This window comes from Aspergillus pseudonomiae (genome assembly GCF_009193645.1).
Source record: "Aspergillus pseudonomiae strain CBS 119388 unplaced genomic scaffold BDV37scaffold_6, whole genome shotgun sequence".
NCBI classification, from domain to species: domain Eukaryota; kingdom Fungi; phylum Ascomycota; class Eurotiomycetes; order Eurotiales; family Aspergillaceae; genus Aspergillus; species Aspergillus pseudonomiae.
In genome coordinates, this window is record NW_022475998.1 from 589,560 (window position 1) to 604,618 (window position 15,059).

Sequence of the window (15,059 nt, forward strand, 5' to 3'; positions counted from 1 at the left end):
AATCTTCAAAATTATGCAATCGCCTACGTCGACAGCCAGGGTATCACGGCAACATGGTGGGTTTACGCACCCGGATAGACATGCCGCCGGGATGATCCCGATGTTCTTCTAAGAGGCGAATTATGTGGTCAGAGAGACAGATTTCACCACGGCTAACAGCAGCATGACGTGGCTTATGCATCCTCCCCGGCCGTGATGATCCCGACGTTCGTTTAAGAGGCGAGCTGTGGGACCAGAGATACAAGTTTCACCACAAGAATCATGCGGGTTGTTCTGTTGGCCCCTTTCACGCTTCTCCTTCTAGTATATTTCCGCAAGAGAATTATTTCCAACGCCATGGGTGAGCACGCTTTTGACTGGCTTCGGGAGAAGGCGATCGGATGGAGTCATACACCTCCGGTCAACAAGATCGATACTCACCATCACTTCGTGCCACCGTTCTATGCAAAGGGTTCGTGATTCTGTTGGGCTGCCACAATGAGAGCTGATTTGACTTGAATAATCTAGCGATTGAGGATCAAGGAGGGGATCCTAGTGGTTGGCCGACTCCCCGCTGGTCCTCCTTGGCATCCAAGCTTCTAATGAAACGTGTCGGCGTCCAGACTGCTGTTCTCTCCGTGACAGCCCCGGGAGCTTGTATTCTTCCCGATCGTCAAAGACGTGCCCAGCTTGCACGTCAATTAAATGAATACGCAGCGGAGCTTCGGGACAAGGACCCCAGATCTTTTGGCTTTTTCGTCTCTTTACCCAACATCCTGGACACTGAAGACGCCCTGGCAGAGATAGAGTACGGATTGGATACGCTGCATGCCGATGGAGTTACCCTTTTTACGCGATACGGTGACTCTAACACGTATCTTGGACACCCGGACGTGGAACCGATCTGGAGTGAGCTGAACAGGCGAGGCTGCGTCGTGTTCGTTCATCCAACACATCCAGTCGACACCAACCCCGTCAATTCAAAACTACCTCAGCCAAGTATCGACTATCCGCATGAGACCACCCGTACTGCCATGGACATGATCACCAATGGCACGCGCCTCAAGTACCCCAACTGCAAGGTTATCCTATCCCATGCTGGGGGGTCGTTACCATACATCATCTCCCGGGTTGCGACGCCGATGCGAAAAGCACCAGACTTTGCGGTTTCGCACCGCATGGGAACAACCCATGACAAGGCTATGGAAGCATTCCGCAGTTTCCATTACGATCTGGCATTAAGTGCCTCCCCACAAGTCATGGATCTTCTCCTCAAGATGGTTCCCCCTGATCATATCTTGTACGGTAGTGATTTCCCATATGCACCGATAACTGCGTACCCTGCTTTCCTGGAGGAGTTGGAGTCTTATGAGATGAGCTGCGAGCTCCGGGACAAGATCAACTTTGGGAATGCAATGAAGTTGTTTCCCAGGCTTGTCTCAAGCCGTAATACGAACAGCTAGTTCCCAATGAAATATATCCATGTACATCATACATTTGGTGGTCCAACAATAACCTTGCCTATAAAACTCTTGTATCTATTACTCTGATATAATTTTTTTATCCGATTTTATTCAATTAGAACCTACTTTATTCATCCCAATTCGGACTTCTGGCTACCCAACGCCGTTCGGTGCGTATAACTGAGCAAACCCGAGGTACTCGATAAACTCCCTGTCGGAACGTTTCCGGCCCGCCCGGAACCAGCCCGAACAAAACCTCCTGACTTACGTCGCGGATGGAATCCCCTCCTTCCATGTCCTCAATGCAATACACATACAGCCCCGATGCAGTCACGCCAATCTGCGGTCCGTAAAAATGCGGGACCTCGTCGTCGGAAGATTGCCTTAGCATGCGAGCCATGCAGGACGAGGAAGGCTAGATGTGATGGCCAAAAACCGATCTGCGGTGCCTGCAGGGCGCGCGGACGGAACATTGATCAATGCCTATACAAGACAACGGACAATGCTAGATCAGCTAGTAATGATCAGTGCGTCATATGGCACGTAATGCAGAGTCCAAGATGCTGACATTTAGCGTAGGTATCTTCGGATGCTTCATCATCGTATCCGAGAGCTGGAGGAAACATGCACCAAAGCAGGGGTCCCCGTACCTGCATTTGGAGGCGAGAGCCTCATGGACAACTCTTTGACAGCTGAGAACGATTCGGGTGACGCCTCTGGGTTGCTGGATCAGGCCATATTGTCAACTACAACGAGCGCGCAAGCACAACAACATTCGCCTACACACCATACAGAGCCGGCCAGATCGCATCCCGTGAACGCACATGTATATAGTCCTCCCGTGACTGAGACTGAGATCTACCCTTCGACCCCATTTGAACCTCATAGTAACGTCACTGGAATGGGCGCGATCAGTTCTGTCGATGAGTCTGGGAGACCTGTGAACGAATACTTTGGCAGCTCATCAGCCGTTTCTCTAATGCGACTACTGGCGAAGGGCTCAGGCAGACCTCACAGCACGACAATTCGCAACATCGCAGAACAAACTCCGAGTCCATTAAGTCGAAGGGAAGAGATGTCATCCTTAACACAAGGTTCCGGGGCACCCCAAAGCAAGTTTCAGGTAGATGAGCTTCTCCTTCCGCCAAGGGACTTAGCAGATCACCTATTGGACTGCTTCTGGGACCGGATCTACTGTCTCTACCCATTTTTTCACCGCCAGAGTTTACAAGACGCCTACGATAATCTATGGATCGGGCGTGAGCAGCCCATCAAACCATTGAGCAACTTTGATATTGGACTGGGAAACAAAAATCATTCGGGGTCTCGATCGATCGTGTTCATCTGTGCGCTCAATATCATTTTTGCTCTTGGCTGCCACTTTGCCGATATGCCCGTCCACGAGCGAGAAGCGGCTGCCCATACCTTCTTTCTCAGGGCGAAGAGGTTTATTGGTCTTGACATTCTGGATATCTGCTCCGTCGGCACTGTCCAATGCCTTCTACTAGCCGGATTATTTCTGCAGTCAACGCCCTACCCCCATCGGTGCTGGCACTCCATAGGTGTGGCTTGCCGCGTGGCCCAGGGACTGGGCCTTCATGAAGCGGAATTGGATGACAATGTACATCCGCTCGAACAAGAAATCCAACGCCTCACTTGGCATGGATGCGTGATGATGGATATGTTTGTAAGCATGACTTACGGTCGGCCAACGATGACCTCCCATTTACCAAGTGTTCCACTACCGGCATGCTCTGAAGCGGGATCCGGGGAAGACCAAAGCCCATCTGTGATGGTCTTCTACATTGCCACCATAGAATTGTACAGAATCCTAGACAGTATATTATCTGACGTGTATCAGGTCTGGTGGAGCAAAAGCAGTGCAACCCCGGGTGGTCCTACAGCAAAGCAGGGAGGCTTAGATGTTATTATCTCTTTGGAAGAGAAGCTGTTCGAGTACGAGTCCAACCTACCATCGTTCTTGAACTGGACGAAGCCAATGACGCCAACAACTATATCAGCCAAGCAGCTCATCTTGAGACGCCAGAGAAATGTGCTCCATGCAAGGTAGGCAGGAAGTAAACGCCAGTGAATAGGAGGTTGACTTGTCCCTACCCGTCCAGATTTCTGTACCTCCATCTCCTTCTATATCGACCAATTTTCACACAACTCTGTTCCGATAACCCTGGTCGCACCCATGACACAGACCGTCGCAGGACAACTCATAGCATGATAAAAACATCACTCTTGACGAAATGTGCTGCCGCTTGTGTCCAAGCAGCGATCAGTCTTATCTCCCTCGTCCATGACACCCATCTGGATCCAGCAACTGACACTTGGTGGTATAACGGGTTTTGTATGCGCCCCCCTTCAACATTCCAAATTATTAATCATCGATATTAACCAAGCCTAGATATATCGACCGCAGGGATGGTAATAGTAATGTCTTACACCTGTCGCCCCATTTGGGACGAGCTAGACAAAGTAACCATCGACTCAACATGGGCTAAATGCGAGGAAATTCTACGAAGGATGGGATCATTCAGTGTGTCGGCCCGAAACACTATACAGTTCCTACAAGCCACGCGCAACCAAGTCCTGGCTACTCACCAGCAGAGACCATCCGCCGCGGCATGTAGCACAACTGCCAATAGTCAACAACAGCCTCAACACATCAGTTCACAGACCAACCAAATCCAGCTGACTGGCGTTGAGCCTCTACCACATGAAGGGTCCGGTGGGCTCACTTGGGATGCTTCCACGGAAGCACTAGCATACGATCTGGGGTTTCTGGGACCCTTTGATTTCAACGAACTGCATGGATTGTTGCCTGAGTGGAATGCTTGACCTTGAATCGCGCAGTGCACAACTGCCTCGCCTTTGCGATAGAGCAACTCTATCTATATTCAGGAGTACGCCGTGACCGATCGCAGAAAGTTCCTAAGGCTTAGGAACCAGAAGAAAACCCTCACTGATAGGGTGAAGATCTATAGGGCAGGTAAGGATCACGACGTACCGTGATCGAGTATGTCAAACCCCTACACCATGGAGCAGGACAATGAACCCAACTGACTTTCGATAGTAACGAGAAGCCACTACGCGTCCTGCTCTATAATTCTGACTACTTCACCACTGGAATACGACGCAAGATTGAGTTCACTCTGAGCGGTATTCCCGCGTCTTCTGTTTCTGCAAAACGGCTGACGGCTGATATGGCTACGATTACTATTGGGAAAGGAAATGTCTCAATCGCCGGCCAGTCGTGTCAGGAAACTACTTGCGAGCTGCCGGTAGAGGAGGCCAGGGAGACAGTAGAGGTTCAAGATGGCGTTGCAACTTTTTTCCTTGGTCCATCGGAGGCTTTGGTCATTGATTTGCAGGTCTAAGACCTGTAGCCTTTGGAACCATTGAGCCATTCGGGCCAATATCCATCCAACTGATGGAAGAGAGTATCTTGGTGACCTTAATAGGAGCCCACTCATCTCAGCGGGAAATTGATTACCTATGCCTTGAAGTGGTGCCCGAATTCCGCGCTACGGAACCGTCCATTCGAATCTAGCAATGGCCAACGGCATTACCCTGTAACAGCTGACCATGGATATCTGTATGTAAGACGAATTGTTTAGCATCGCCACCGGTACACTCCGTACCGCGGATAGAATGAGTCATTATCGAACAAATGGAGATGTACCGCGCCACTGCCACTGAACATGTCAGAGATGCGGTAGTAGTCTTGGCGAGAGGGTCTTAGAAGGGAGGGTGACGATGACCAGCAATTTTTTTTTTTTTTTTTTTTTAAAAAAAAAAAGTAAAGCATACAATAGGAGGGATTCGCTGGTGGTCACCGTCTCAGCTAGCAAAATGCACTGCCCATCTACACAGGCAGCAAGCTATTCCAGGGCAGGGGATGTACATGATGGTCCTCTAGGAAGCCACCAGGCTATGTCGACTGTCGGGAACTCCCCATGGCTGCGATGCTGTTGGGATTACATGTAAGCACTCTTCGAAGCCCCTGACACAATCAATTAGGCTAGCAATCCTGGCGCCAGTAATACAGTGATATGACTGGGCCTTTTGCATTCACGCACTAATGCATCCAGTTCAGCTGAACCCCGCCCGGGAAGATTGTCTACGGGGCTGTTACTAATGCTGTTTCTACTTTTGCTGCCGTGTCAGGGGTGGGGAAGCAACATAGTTTGCTTTTGCAGTATGCTTTTTTTGCACTTGAATGAGTGTATTTATAAATAAACACGCCTTTACAGTATGATTATCTCAAGAACAAACTTCTATAAAGTTAAATATAGCCTGGTAACAGCAGTATTGATAGGGATCAGGTATGTGAAGAACTAAGCCGGAGTATCATGTCTGACGGTTTGAGGGATGATTATCCTTCAAAAGCGGCATGTTTCTTCACTTCTGGAAAAGCCCACTCGCCTCCAATAAGAGCTTGTGCTGGACCATAAAAACGAACTGGTTGACCAGGAATCAGATGAAAGTTGTTTATGGAACCTTGGGTGTAACTTACGGCTGATCGATATCTCTCCTCCGCCAGGTGGTGCAGGGAGCCAGCTGTATATGCTCAGCATCTTTGATCATATAATGGAAAGCAACTAGGAAAGACGTACTTGGAAGTCCAGTTTTTTGGTGGCTCGATATCCGCCGGCTGAAGCAGGATCTGAAAGCTTGCGTTCTTGGAGTCGGTGCCGTATACCGGAGCGCCATCCGCATAGGTAAGATTGGATCGGTCGCCCAATGCGTACCGTTTAAGGGGATTTGCCACCAGATATTGTTCCTTGTATACAGTGATGCTCCAAAATCCCTGTTTAGTAAGGGGAGGTTTGCCAACAAACGTAATCATATACGCTTCCTTGGGTTCCAATGTAAGGGCAAAATTCTCTTTTTTCGGATCATGGTATGTTGGATAGAGAGCCTCCGTAGCGTCCAGGGCCAGGTAGCCATACCGGGCCAGAAAAGACCGCATCTTATAGTCTAAGTTATAATCCCCCTGTGCGGATGGAGCCAGCCCAAGCCAGCCTTTTTTTAGGTCCCTAATATTTTTGGGGAGATACGCGTGTGCGCTAACTGCGGCCTCTGCCATCTGTGCCATGTGAGTCAAATTAGCTCCCACGGGTTTAGAATAGCCGTCATGAATACCGGCCTTGAGAAGCATTGTGTCGACACGCGAAACATCAGAGATATTTCGCGGCGGGTTATGTGGTGTAAAACGCGCTGTCATTTGCATGATACGCATGGGAAGGTCGCGGGCAAGCGAGGCATTCAGCATTGTAGTCGTCAGCTTCGGCGCGTACGGCTTCGCCTGGCCCACTCTAGGTACTGTATAGAGCAAGGTATGGTTTTGGAAGGTGTGAACCATCTCCAAATCATTTTGTCTCACGAGTATGCGGGCGTCAACAGCCCCATATGGCGTAGGGGCGTTGATTAAGCCTTGATACCCGTCACATTCAGGACGCTCAGATTTCCCTCCACAATATGTGATACCCGGCTCCTCACCCACACCGAAGGCGTATCGCACACGATACTTGCCCGGGGGACTCTTGGTAATAGAACCGAGATTGGCATAGTTGTTACCATACCTATTATAGTATCGTGTGAGAATTCATTAATGGCAAATGGGCGAGCGTGGCAAGGCGACCTACACATCGTAAAAAGGGCACACCCAATATCGGTCTGTGATATTGGGGATTTCGAACACCAGATCCTCGTGTGATATGTCTAGTATGCTGTGAGAGTACAGGGTGTCCACGTTTGGACGCACCACACTCTTCCGCTCTGGATTTGCAAGCTGTCGCTGGTGCTGGAGGCTGTTGGTCCCATGCTCTGACACAATGGGAAGGGCTAGTTGCGAGTACGCAATAAGGGGATATCCGTACTGAAAGAGATTTTTAGCAAGTGATTTTCACTTAGGAAGGGTAGAACACACGATCAACGAGAATTCTGTTGCCTCATTCATGGTTGCATCACACGTGCCTGTAGGAGATTTGGCAGATGTAGTCAGCAGTAAGGCCAGAACGGCCGTCGCCGTCATCCAAAAAAGCATTCTGTTGAGGTTCGACAAACGATGGTTTTCCTTACTGGAGGCCTTAGGCTGGTGCTCTTATATTGATCAGAGATATGGACCTACCGCGGCATGTAGTCGGTTATGCTAGTTACCCCCAGAGGATTATCAATACGCTGTAGTGTAGACACACAAGACGTAGGATGCGCACCACCTACGGTTTCCTTTTTAGGTGCCACTACCCACACAATATTAAACCATAACTCCACTCTCACCGGCTCGGAACTCGATCTGATTTGCGTGGTTCCACCAGGTGGGGTCTGCTCTGCCCGCTGTCGATCGGCCGAAAGGATATCGGCGGCCGCAGCAACAGGGAGCTACATTATTGAATTTCGTCAGTCGCGTACGACACTCTTGTAGATCGTCATTAAAGATGCCTATGCCCCCGCTCAAGCACGTTGAACACAATCGATGAGGGGAGCTGCCTTCAGGCGGCGTGCTTTAAGATACAACGATACTAGCGCGGCTGGACCCCTAATACCACACAAATCGAACGGACGCACATTGCTTTTCTGATCGGACGGACTAGCACAGACGGTGACGCTACGGGTGATATAGCGCCAGCCTGACCGGATGCCAATGCAGGCAGTCAAGCCAGGCCGCGGGGCGATAGGAAAGCTCTCATCCTGACAGACCGGACGGCAGGGACTTTTAGGGTTGCCACAGTGCCACATTTTTGATTGTTCTCTTAGCGTGGATCAACCCTATGTGCAACACACCATAATCAACAAATCCCAAGCAGTGAAGTGTAGGGCCATCAGACAGTAGCGAGAGGTACTGCTTACATGAAGTCTAAACTGGAGACGTTTTGCAGTTATCACAGGAATGTTGTCCTTATGGTAACTGGGAATACCTCGGCAGCCAAAATGGCTTCTCTTTCGACAGTGATGTCCCTAACGGCTGGCCTCCAGCCTGACAGAATTTGGGGAGGATGGTGAAGAGTAACGTATAATGGAGCAAGAAGAATGGAGAGAAACTAGGAAATGAATTATATATTCAAGTAATGCCGATATTTAGCTCTAGATCCTCACTACACCTGTATTACTTAGTATTGCTGTTACCCAACGCTGAGAAAGTGAGATGTCCAAGGTATTCATTTTAGCAATTATCATCACGATCTACCCTTGAAGTTGTAAATTCAGGCATAGTACCGCGAAATGTATCTTTTGAGCATGTCATTACATGTCTCAAAGATAACTTTTAGATGACAGTGACGAATAGGAGGACGTAACCCACTTCCACATCACAAAAATCGCCCTGGGATCCAAGTGGAACCTGCGCAGTGATCTTCTAAGCCTCTTCACGCATCCCATTGCCCTTATTCAACGTCTGTTTCAAGATGTCTGGATTTGCTCATTTTGTCACACGAGGGTGTTAATGTCCTCATGCCCTAAAATAAGCTCAATAGGGACTGTTGAGCAATGCATCAGCAGTCTACGCTCCAAACATCGCAAGTGCTTGAGATTATATGATATATATACATGGATGGCCACTAAAATGCGTTGCGGTCAGATGCACGATATCAGCCACATTAGCCAGCCTTCTTGCCCTGCTTTTCACCAGAAATGACAGCGATCAAGTAATACACAAGTGTCTTTCCAAACGTCTGATCCAACAACAATCAGAGCAATATATGGTCCACATTCGGATACTGGTCGAACAGGTTGAAGACGTTTCGATTCTCACCACGATCACGTGACACCCACACTCCGGCCAACAACTCGCGCAAATGTTGAATATATGGGTAGAAGGCGGCTCCGCGCACTCTCGAAATGAGAAAATGAATCTGCTCCCTCTCTGAGATGCAAATGGCTTCAACCCCTGCCATTACTAAAGGGAGGACCGCGTGAGGTGGACACTGCCCTGTAATAGAGAGGCAGCGCTCCAAGTCGGCTGCGATTGCCTTAGCAAGTGCCCCTGCCCTTTCGTCTTCTCGTCCAAGCGGATATTGAAGTCGATGTAGAACTAATAATGCGACCGTACGATATACGTACGCCTGTGATAGCAAAGTTGTGATTTCTGGCTTCGACTTCCCTGTAGACGAGAATTGACCCGGCAAGCATGGTTCCCAGCCTTCGATGTCTGCGCGCAAGTTGTTCATGAAGCTGTCTGACGATGTGCGCAGGCTGGCGGTGCGTAATGATGATCCCACTTCACATACTTTGTACAAAATTGGCAAAAGCTGACAGCAGACACCGGCGGAGCGGTGGACGAGTCCCAGGCTCCATACTTGGCATTCAAGGATGGGAACCTGTCGGCGGAATAGACAATGGGTCGTGTCCATAAACTGCAAGCCAAGTAACTCCATACAAGAAGTAGCGTCGTCGGCCAGAATATCTGACCAAGGCTGAACCAATGCGAGGGTGAAGCGGCAGATTGTGCTGGCTGTGTGCCCGCCGATGAGTCGCTGGAAAGAAATTAGAGTGAGTCCCAGTACCAGGAAATTACAAGCCTCCTTGACACGGCCAATGCGAGCTTCACGCAGCAGTTGAAGGCCCTTGGCGCATCGGTGTAGATCGGAATCACTGGCAGCAAGCTGTCGCATGGTAGCGCGCCTAAAAGCTCCAGCGACAGCCTGACATGGTTCCATCAGCAGTGCAGGAGCATCAAGGACGTGAGAACATAATGCCTGTTGCATATACAAGCCTAGAGAGGGGCCAACAGAAAATAATAGACAAAATTCAGCAATAGCAGGGACAGGGATTCCGGCTATGAGGATCGCCTGACTAGTGGGCACGGGGACTCTTCGGCCTTTTTCTGACACGTAGTTTAGAGTATCGTCCGTCTTGCGTGATGAAAAAGCGGAAGCAGCTTGGAAAGGTGCATCAGCGGTCAGAGTTGTTGTCCTAACATGGCGCATTTCATATAAAGGCTTTTGCAAGAAGGTGCAGGTGTGGCGTAGACGAGCGCAGCGGTAGCATGCGTTGTTAGAAACACCTGGCAAGCAACGGGATTTAATAGCGTGACAACGGTCGCAAGCTGCGCGACGGGCCATTGTGAGCAGTAGAGGTAGAAATAGTCTATGTACCAAACTTGAACACGAATATATTGAAGAAAGGGGGGAAGGAACCCGAAACTCAGTAAACTGAATGTTGGGCGCAGGGGCCTCACTTCTCTTACCTGACGGATTAGCGTCGGACACATTCCCCGCGTCCTGATCCTACTGTATCTCGACACGACAACTTTATCGAGATTAGTCAGATCCGGACTCCGAAGGGTTTTTGTTTCTTGTTCTGCTTTTCTTCCATGACTTCGGATATATGGCGGTCGATGGCAATCCTCAGACTCCCACAAACACAGGGCTAGCTGCACAGTCAAAATCTAACGAGGACAAATTCAGTTTGGAAAAAAATTAAAAAAAAAAAAAAAAAAAAAAACAATAAGACACCGAATACAGCACATGGTGGAATTCAAGTTGTGCTGGGCATTAACAAAACAACTACAGGACAATATTATCGGTTGCTGACAGGTATTGGAGGGTTATCCGCAATATAGCACGCTGCTTTGCGCACAATATATGGCAAAAGCCTATATCATTGTTCGGCCCCTGACGGAGGGCCTAGGTTGAGGAACGAGGAAACTGATTTATTATTACCACAGGACCTCGACAATCTTGTTTAGGCCATTGTTGGTAATTGCCAACGACCGACCATAGAGATTCGGTTATTCTATTGTGGCATTTAGAAATACTTTATCGCTACCTCTTCGTTATGAACCATAGATTATTAACGTAGCCGGCAACCGAGCGTTCCGCGCAACTGAGCGTTCCTCACGCGTTTTGACCATAGCTAAAAAGTCTACCCAATTCAATTATTAACTATACCACCAAAAGCGCTTAAAAATTTAAAAGAATTAATTAAAAAAAAAGCAAAGTTTTACTTGCTATCTTAGCTATTAAAAAATAAGAAATTAACTCTATTTATAAGGCTATATATATTTTTAATTTTACCTTTTATATTAGTTTTTTAATATTTCTATATATAATGAAATACATACTAATAGTTATAAATTAATTTAAAAGAGGTGCGGTCAATTTGGACTTTTTCCATAGTTAACAATGTAGCAGCAGGATAGAAGGGTAGAGATTGGAATCGTTGGATTGAGATACAAATAGATGTACCTACTTGAGCCCTTAGCAAGGGCTTACATGTTTCTTCTTTGCCGGAAGCGAACCCCCCACATAAATCTACACACAATCACACTGACCAGTGATTCCATTCGTTATCGGTCTCCAGCATGTGTGCGACAATGTTATCAGGAGGCACTGAAGAGCCTACATCCAATCGATGGACTCAACTTCAACGCAAGATGGTACGTTTTAATCCTGCCTACGATTAATGTTATAGAGACCGTGGTCTTAGGATAGTATTGCTAGTCATCAAGCAGATTGGCTATTTTTGACATGCAGTTATACAATGGCTATAATGTACTTCATACACGAGTGTAGAATAGCTACATAGACTTATTTGGCAGCAAAAACATCATACAACCCGCACCGTCCTGGATCTGCCCGTGTCTGTCGACCGATACAAACCCCAACCCTCGTTATTGGGCCAGCGTGCAACCTACCAGATAGACAACACACGCGGCCTGTCGACAACTCTTTATAGCTTGCTATTCGACCCAAAGGAACCCATGAATGCATGCTTCTGCTCTGTCGGCGTCTCAGTCGGGCGAGGCAATGATTTGCGCGTATCGTCATTGACGGGGACAAGGATTAGAGCGCTTCGATGAACGGACCGAAGCGCCTTTTTAACTCCGTCAGCCGTATTGACAATTAACTTCCTTTCGTATGGTAGTCCCTCAACGAGGGCTAGAAGGTCTCCTCGTCCTATCATCAGCGGCTGGTTGCCGGTCGAACTATGCATCCCGTTATAGATCACTATATGGATGACCGTCTGATCTAGCAACGGGGAGAGAATCGTATTGTTGCCGAGATGCATCATGATGGAGCCATCTCCACCTATGCACACGACTCGGTTGGCCCGGCAGCCATTCGACACCCCGTGGGCGAGAGCGTAAGTGTGTCCCATCGCTCCGATGCAGCAAAAATTGCGAGCGATGCTTTGGCCTTTGTTCTTGCACAGCATCCACAGGTCGCAGCTGTTGCCCCCAAGAGAAGAGACGGAGATATCGTTGGACTTCCGCGTCCCCAGTATGCTCTCGATCGTACTCTCTCTTGACAGGCCCGGTCTTTCAGTCAGCGATGATAGCCACATGACTGCCTTCGGCTTGATCGGGGCCTGTGTATGCGGCTCCAGAGTTTGCGCGAACAAGCAACAAGACGGGGGTATTGTCTTGCTTTGCTCTGGCTACGAGGCGCCCAACTGAACTCTGAGCCCGAGATAAGCCTCCCGGGAGGATCTGATACGGAATATTGTTGGCTTCGATATTATTCAGGATGTTGGGACCAATGAGGTTATGCTGCGGTGCGTCCTTCTCGCCGGACCGGCCACCCCAACTGATCATCTGAAGCATGGGAATACCGAACACCTCCTTGGCTACAAGCGATTGTAGAGAATTTGGTGCAATTTAGCACGCAGAGCTCTGTATGTAGACTAGAGCTAGATTGCTTGTAGACAGATATCAGCCGGCCGACAGGGCCACCGCAGTGCCCTCGCTTGGCACCGCAACAGGTATCCGCGTGCATTTCAGGGCTGCCAGGTAGATCATGAAAAGACTCAGAGTTGAGTCGGGGACGCCAAAGGAGCGGTCAATTCCGTTCACCTACAGGACCTCCCCATCGAATTGCTTTGGGTCAAGTACGGTTTCCATGATCAGACTGTCTGCCTCGAGGCTTCTCTTGATGGGACAATTGCCAAGCAACTATCGAACAAAGAGTATGTAGCCTTGCTGTCGTACGCCGTAGAGGCCTGACGCAGGGAATGAATGATGATTCGTATGAAGCTCCGCCTACAGACGGAGGCACCGCCTGTATGTATTTTCCTTCATACAGCCTGTAGCGGAATCGTCTCCAGCATCACGCATATGATGTTTATCTTCTGGGCCCATTGCTAGGGTCTTACCATGGATAATTCATTGAGCAGGCGCTCTTTAATTGTTGGGGTACATAGCATGAACATTACAGAACACGTATACTGTGCACTACAATAGTCATTTGAAATGCACTTTCCCGTGTATATTCAGTCCCCAACCTACTCATCTCACTCATCTTTTACTTCTTTTTTCACAGGCTGCCCAATAGAATATTTCTGCTCAAGCCTGGATAGTTGGACCACAAAATAAATTATTATATATTTGCTGGTAAAGGAGATTTCGTCAACAGCTGTACCAGTCTGGCGCCTCTAGTTCCGTATCCATCGCTGTGTGCATCATTCAGAAGGAATATACTGGGCGCGATCGGACACTTTGCGCCATTTACCAGTCGTATGACAGGACCACCGCTTCGGGGTTACTGCAGAGGAGCTATGGATTTAGCTGCAGGACTACTTTACCATGCATCGATACTAAAGCTTGGGCCGAGTCATGCGTCGTCCTGATTTAGGGGTGCATGCATTAGTTAGCAGTCGGTTCCAGCCCGCCGATAATTTCCGATTGACTTCACCATTGAGGTAGCAGAGCACGCGAGGAAGGCTGTACAGTGGCCTAGTATAAACCCCTGTTCTTCGTTACATTTTCAACAGATGGGTTACACGCCTCAGGTCAATGGACTGTGTGATCGTGGAGATCTGGAGATGACCTTTCCAAGCGGATAAAAGCCTAAGATACAGTGACTGGGACATCTGTAACTTGATAGCTTCTTCAATGGGTTCGTGGTAATTGAATTCCACACAAGGGTTTCGTAGTAGTGGGCCTCTGTGAATGAGAACTGGTCATTGACAACAATTAAATCTCCTGATTCGACGACAACGTACCACCATTTACAAGACGTTCTACGGGGCGTCGAAAGCAGCGCAGAGCGGACGACGCCCATCTTGCTCAACATTGTTGTTTGAGCCCGACATGTGCATTGTACGTTGAAGGGGGGAGATCAATTCTGTATCTGGGATCCCCAAATACGTGGTCTGGGTCAGGCCACTCAGCCAAATTCCATCAACGATTCCCCATTTTTACTGAATACCTCGTGGATTGTCTCCTTGGTGGCATGGTCATGAGCCCCCAGTAGCCAGACTCGGCCCTGGTTTTCCAACAAGACGGACTTTATGGAAGGAGACATTGTACGAATTCGGGTGACGGTCAAGGCTCTAGTACCACAGAGTCCGATATCTCTCTGTTGCCTTTGAGTATCTCAACCGCCCTCTCATAGACCCAGGTAGGCGACTACGTTGCATGCATATACATCGGATCCTATCCTTGCAAGGAGACTGCCGTATGTGGTCCGGTTTTGACAAAGGAAATTTTGTGCGTCCTGAAGGCTGAATCACGTCATCAACTTGAGTCATTGAGCCAAACTTTACCAAGGCATTGTATAGCATTCTAGACATTTTGAGCTACTGCACATCCCAATCAACGTAGAAAGTCCGACCCCAAGCACCATTTGAGAAGATTACTCTCATTTGATTATAAGACGGAAGATCTAT

General features: G+C 48.7%; 5 protein-coding genes across 5 annotated transcripts; 2 read left to right on the plus strand and 3 right to left on the minus strand.

Annotated features, from left to right (window-relative positions):
* Nucleotides 1-336: 336 nt before the first annotated feature.
* BDV37DRAFT_279056 (amidohydrolase family protein) lies at nucleotides 337-1,442 on the plus strand (the record flags this gene model as incomplete). The annotated part of the gene is made up of 2 exons (XM_032086246.1): nucleotides 337-451; nucleotides 508-1,442. 2 exons carry the CDS (start codon nucleotides 337-339, stop codon nucleotides 1,440-1,442), a joined length of 1,050 nt encoding a protein of 349 aa, XP_031945890.1.
* A 324-nt stretch (nucleotides 1,443-1,766) lies between these two features.
* BDV37DRAFT_279057 (transcription factor domain-containing protein) lies at nucleotides 1,767-4,828 on the plus strand (the record flags this gene model as incomplete). Its single annotated transcript, XM_032086247.1, has 5 exons — nucleotides 1,767-1,969; nucleotides 2,022-3,509; nucleotides 3,566-3,798; nucleotides 3,856-4,276; nucleotides 4,525-4,828. The coding sequence occupies 5 exons, from the start codon at nucleotides 1,767-1,769 to the stop codon at nucleotides 4,826-4,828; spliced, it is 2,649 nt and encodes an 882-aa protein (XP_031945891.1).
* Nucleotides 4,829-5,758: 930 nt separating this feature from the next.
* Nucleotides 5,759-7,500, minus strand: BDV37DRAFT_296030 (uncharacterized protein; the record flags this gene model as incomplete). The annotated part of the gene is made up of 5 exons (XM_032090025.1): nucleotides 5,759-5,912; nucleotides 5,968-6,011; nucleotides 6,068-7,036; nucleotides 7,100-7,332; nucleotides 7,384-7,500. 5 exons carry the CDS (start codon nucleotides 7,498-7,500, stop codon nucleotides 5,827-5,829), a joined length of 1,449 nt encoding a protein of 482 aa, XP_031945892.1. The 3' UTR covers nucleotides 5,759-5,826.
* Nucleotides 7,501-9,139: 1,639 nt separating this feature from the next.
* On the minus strand, nucleotides 9,140-10,513 carry BDV37DRAFT_279059 (Zn(II)2Cys6 transcription factor; the record flags this gene model as incomplete). Its single annotated transcript, XM_032086248.1, has 1 exon — nucleotides 9,140-10,513. The coding sequence occupies one exon, from the start codon at nucleotides 10,511-10,513 to the stop codon at nucleotides 9,140-9,142; it is 1,374 nt and encodes a 457-aa protein (XP_031945893.1).
* A 1,609-nt stretch (nucleotides 10,514-12,122) lies between these two features.
* On the minus strand, nucleotides 12,123-12,737 carry BDV37DRAFT_279060 (thiamine diphosphate-binding protein; the record flags this gene model as incomplete). The annotated part of the gene is made up of 1 exon (XM_032086249.1): nucleotides 12,123-12,737. One exon carries the CDS (start codon nucleotides 12,735-12,737, stop codon nucleotides 12,123-12,125), a length of 615 nt encoding a protein of 204 aa, XP_031945894.1.
* Between the last annotated feature and the right edge of the window lie 2,322 nt (nucleotides 12,738-15,059).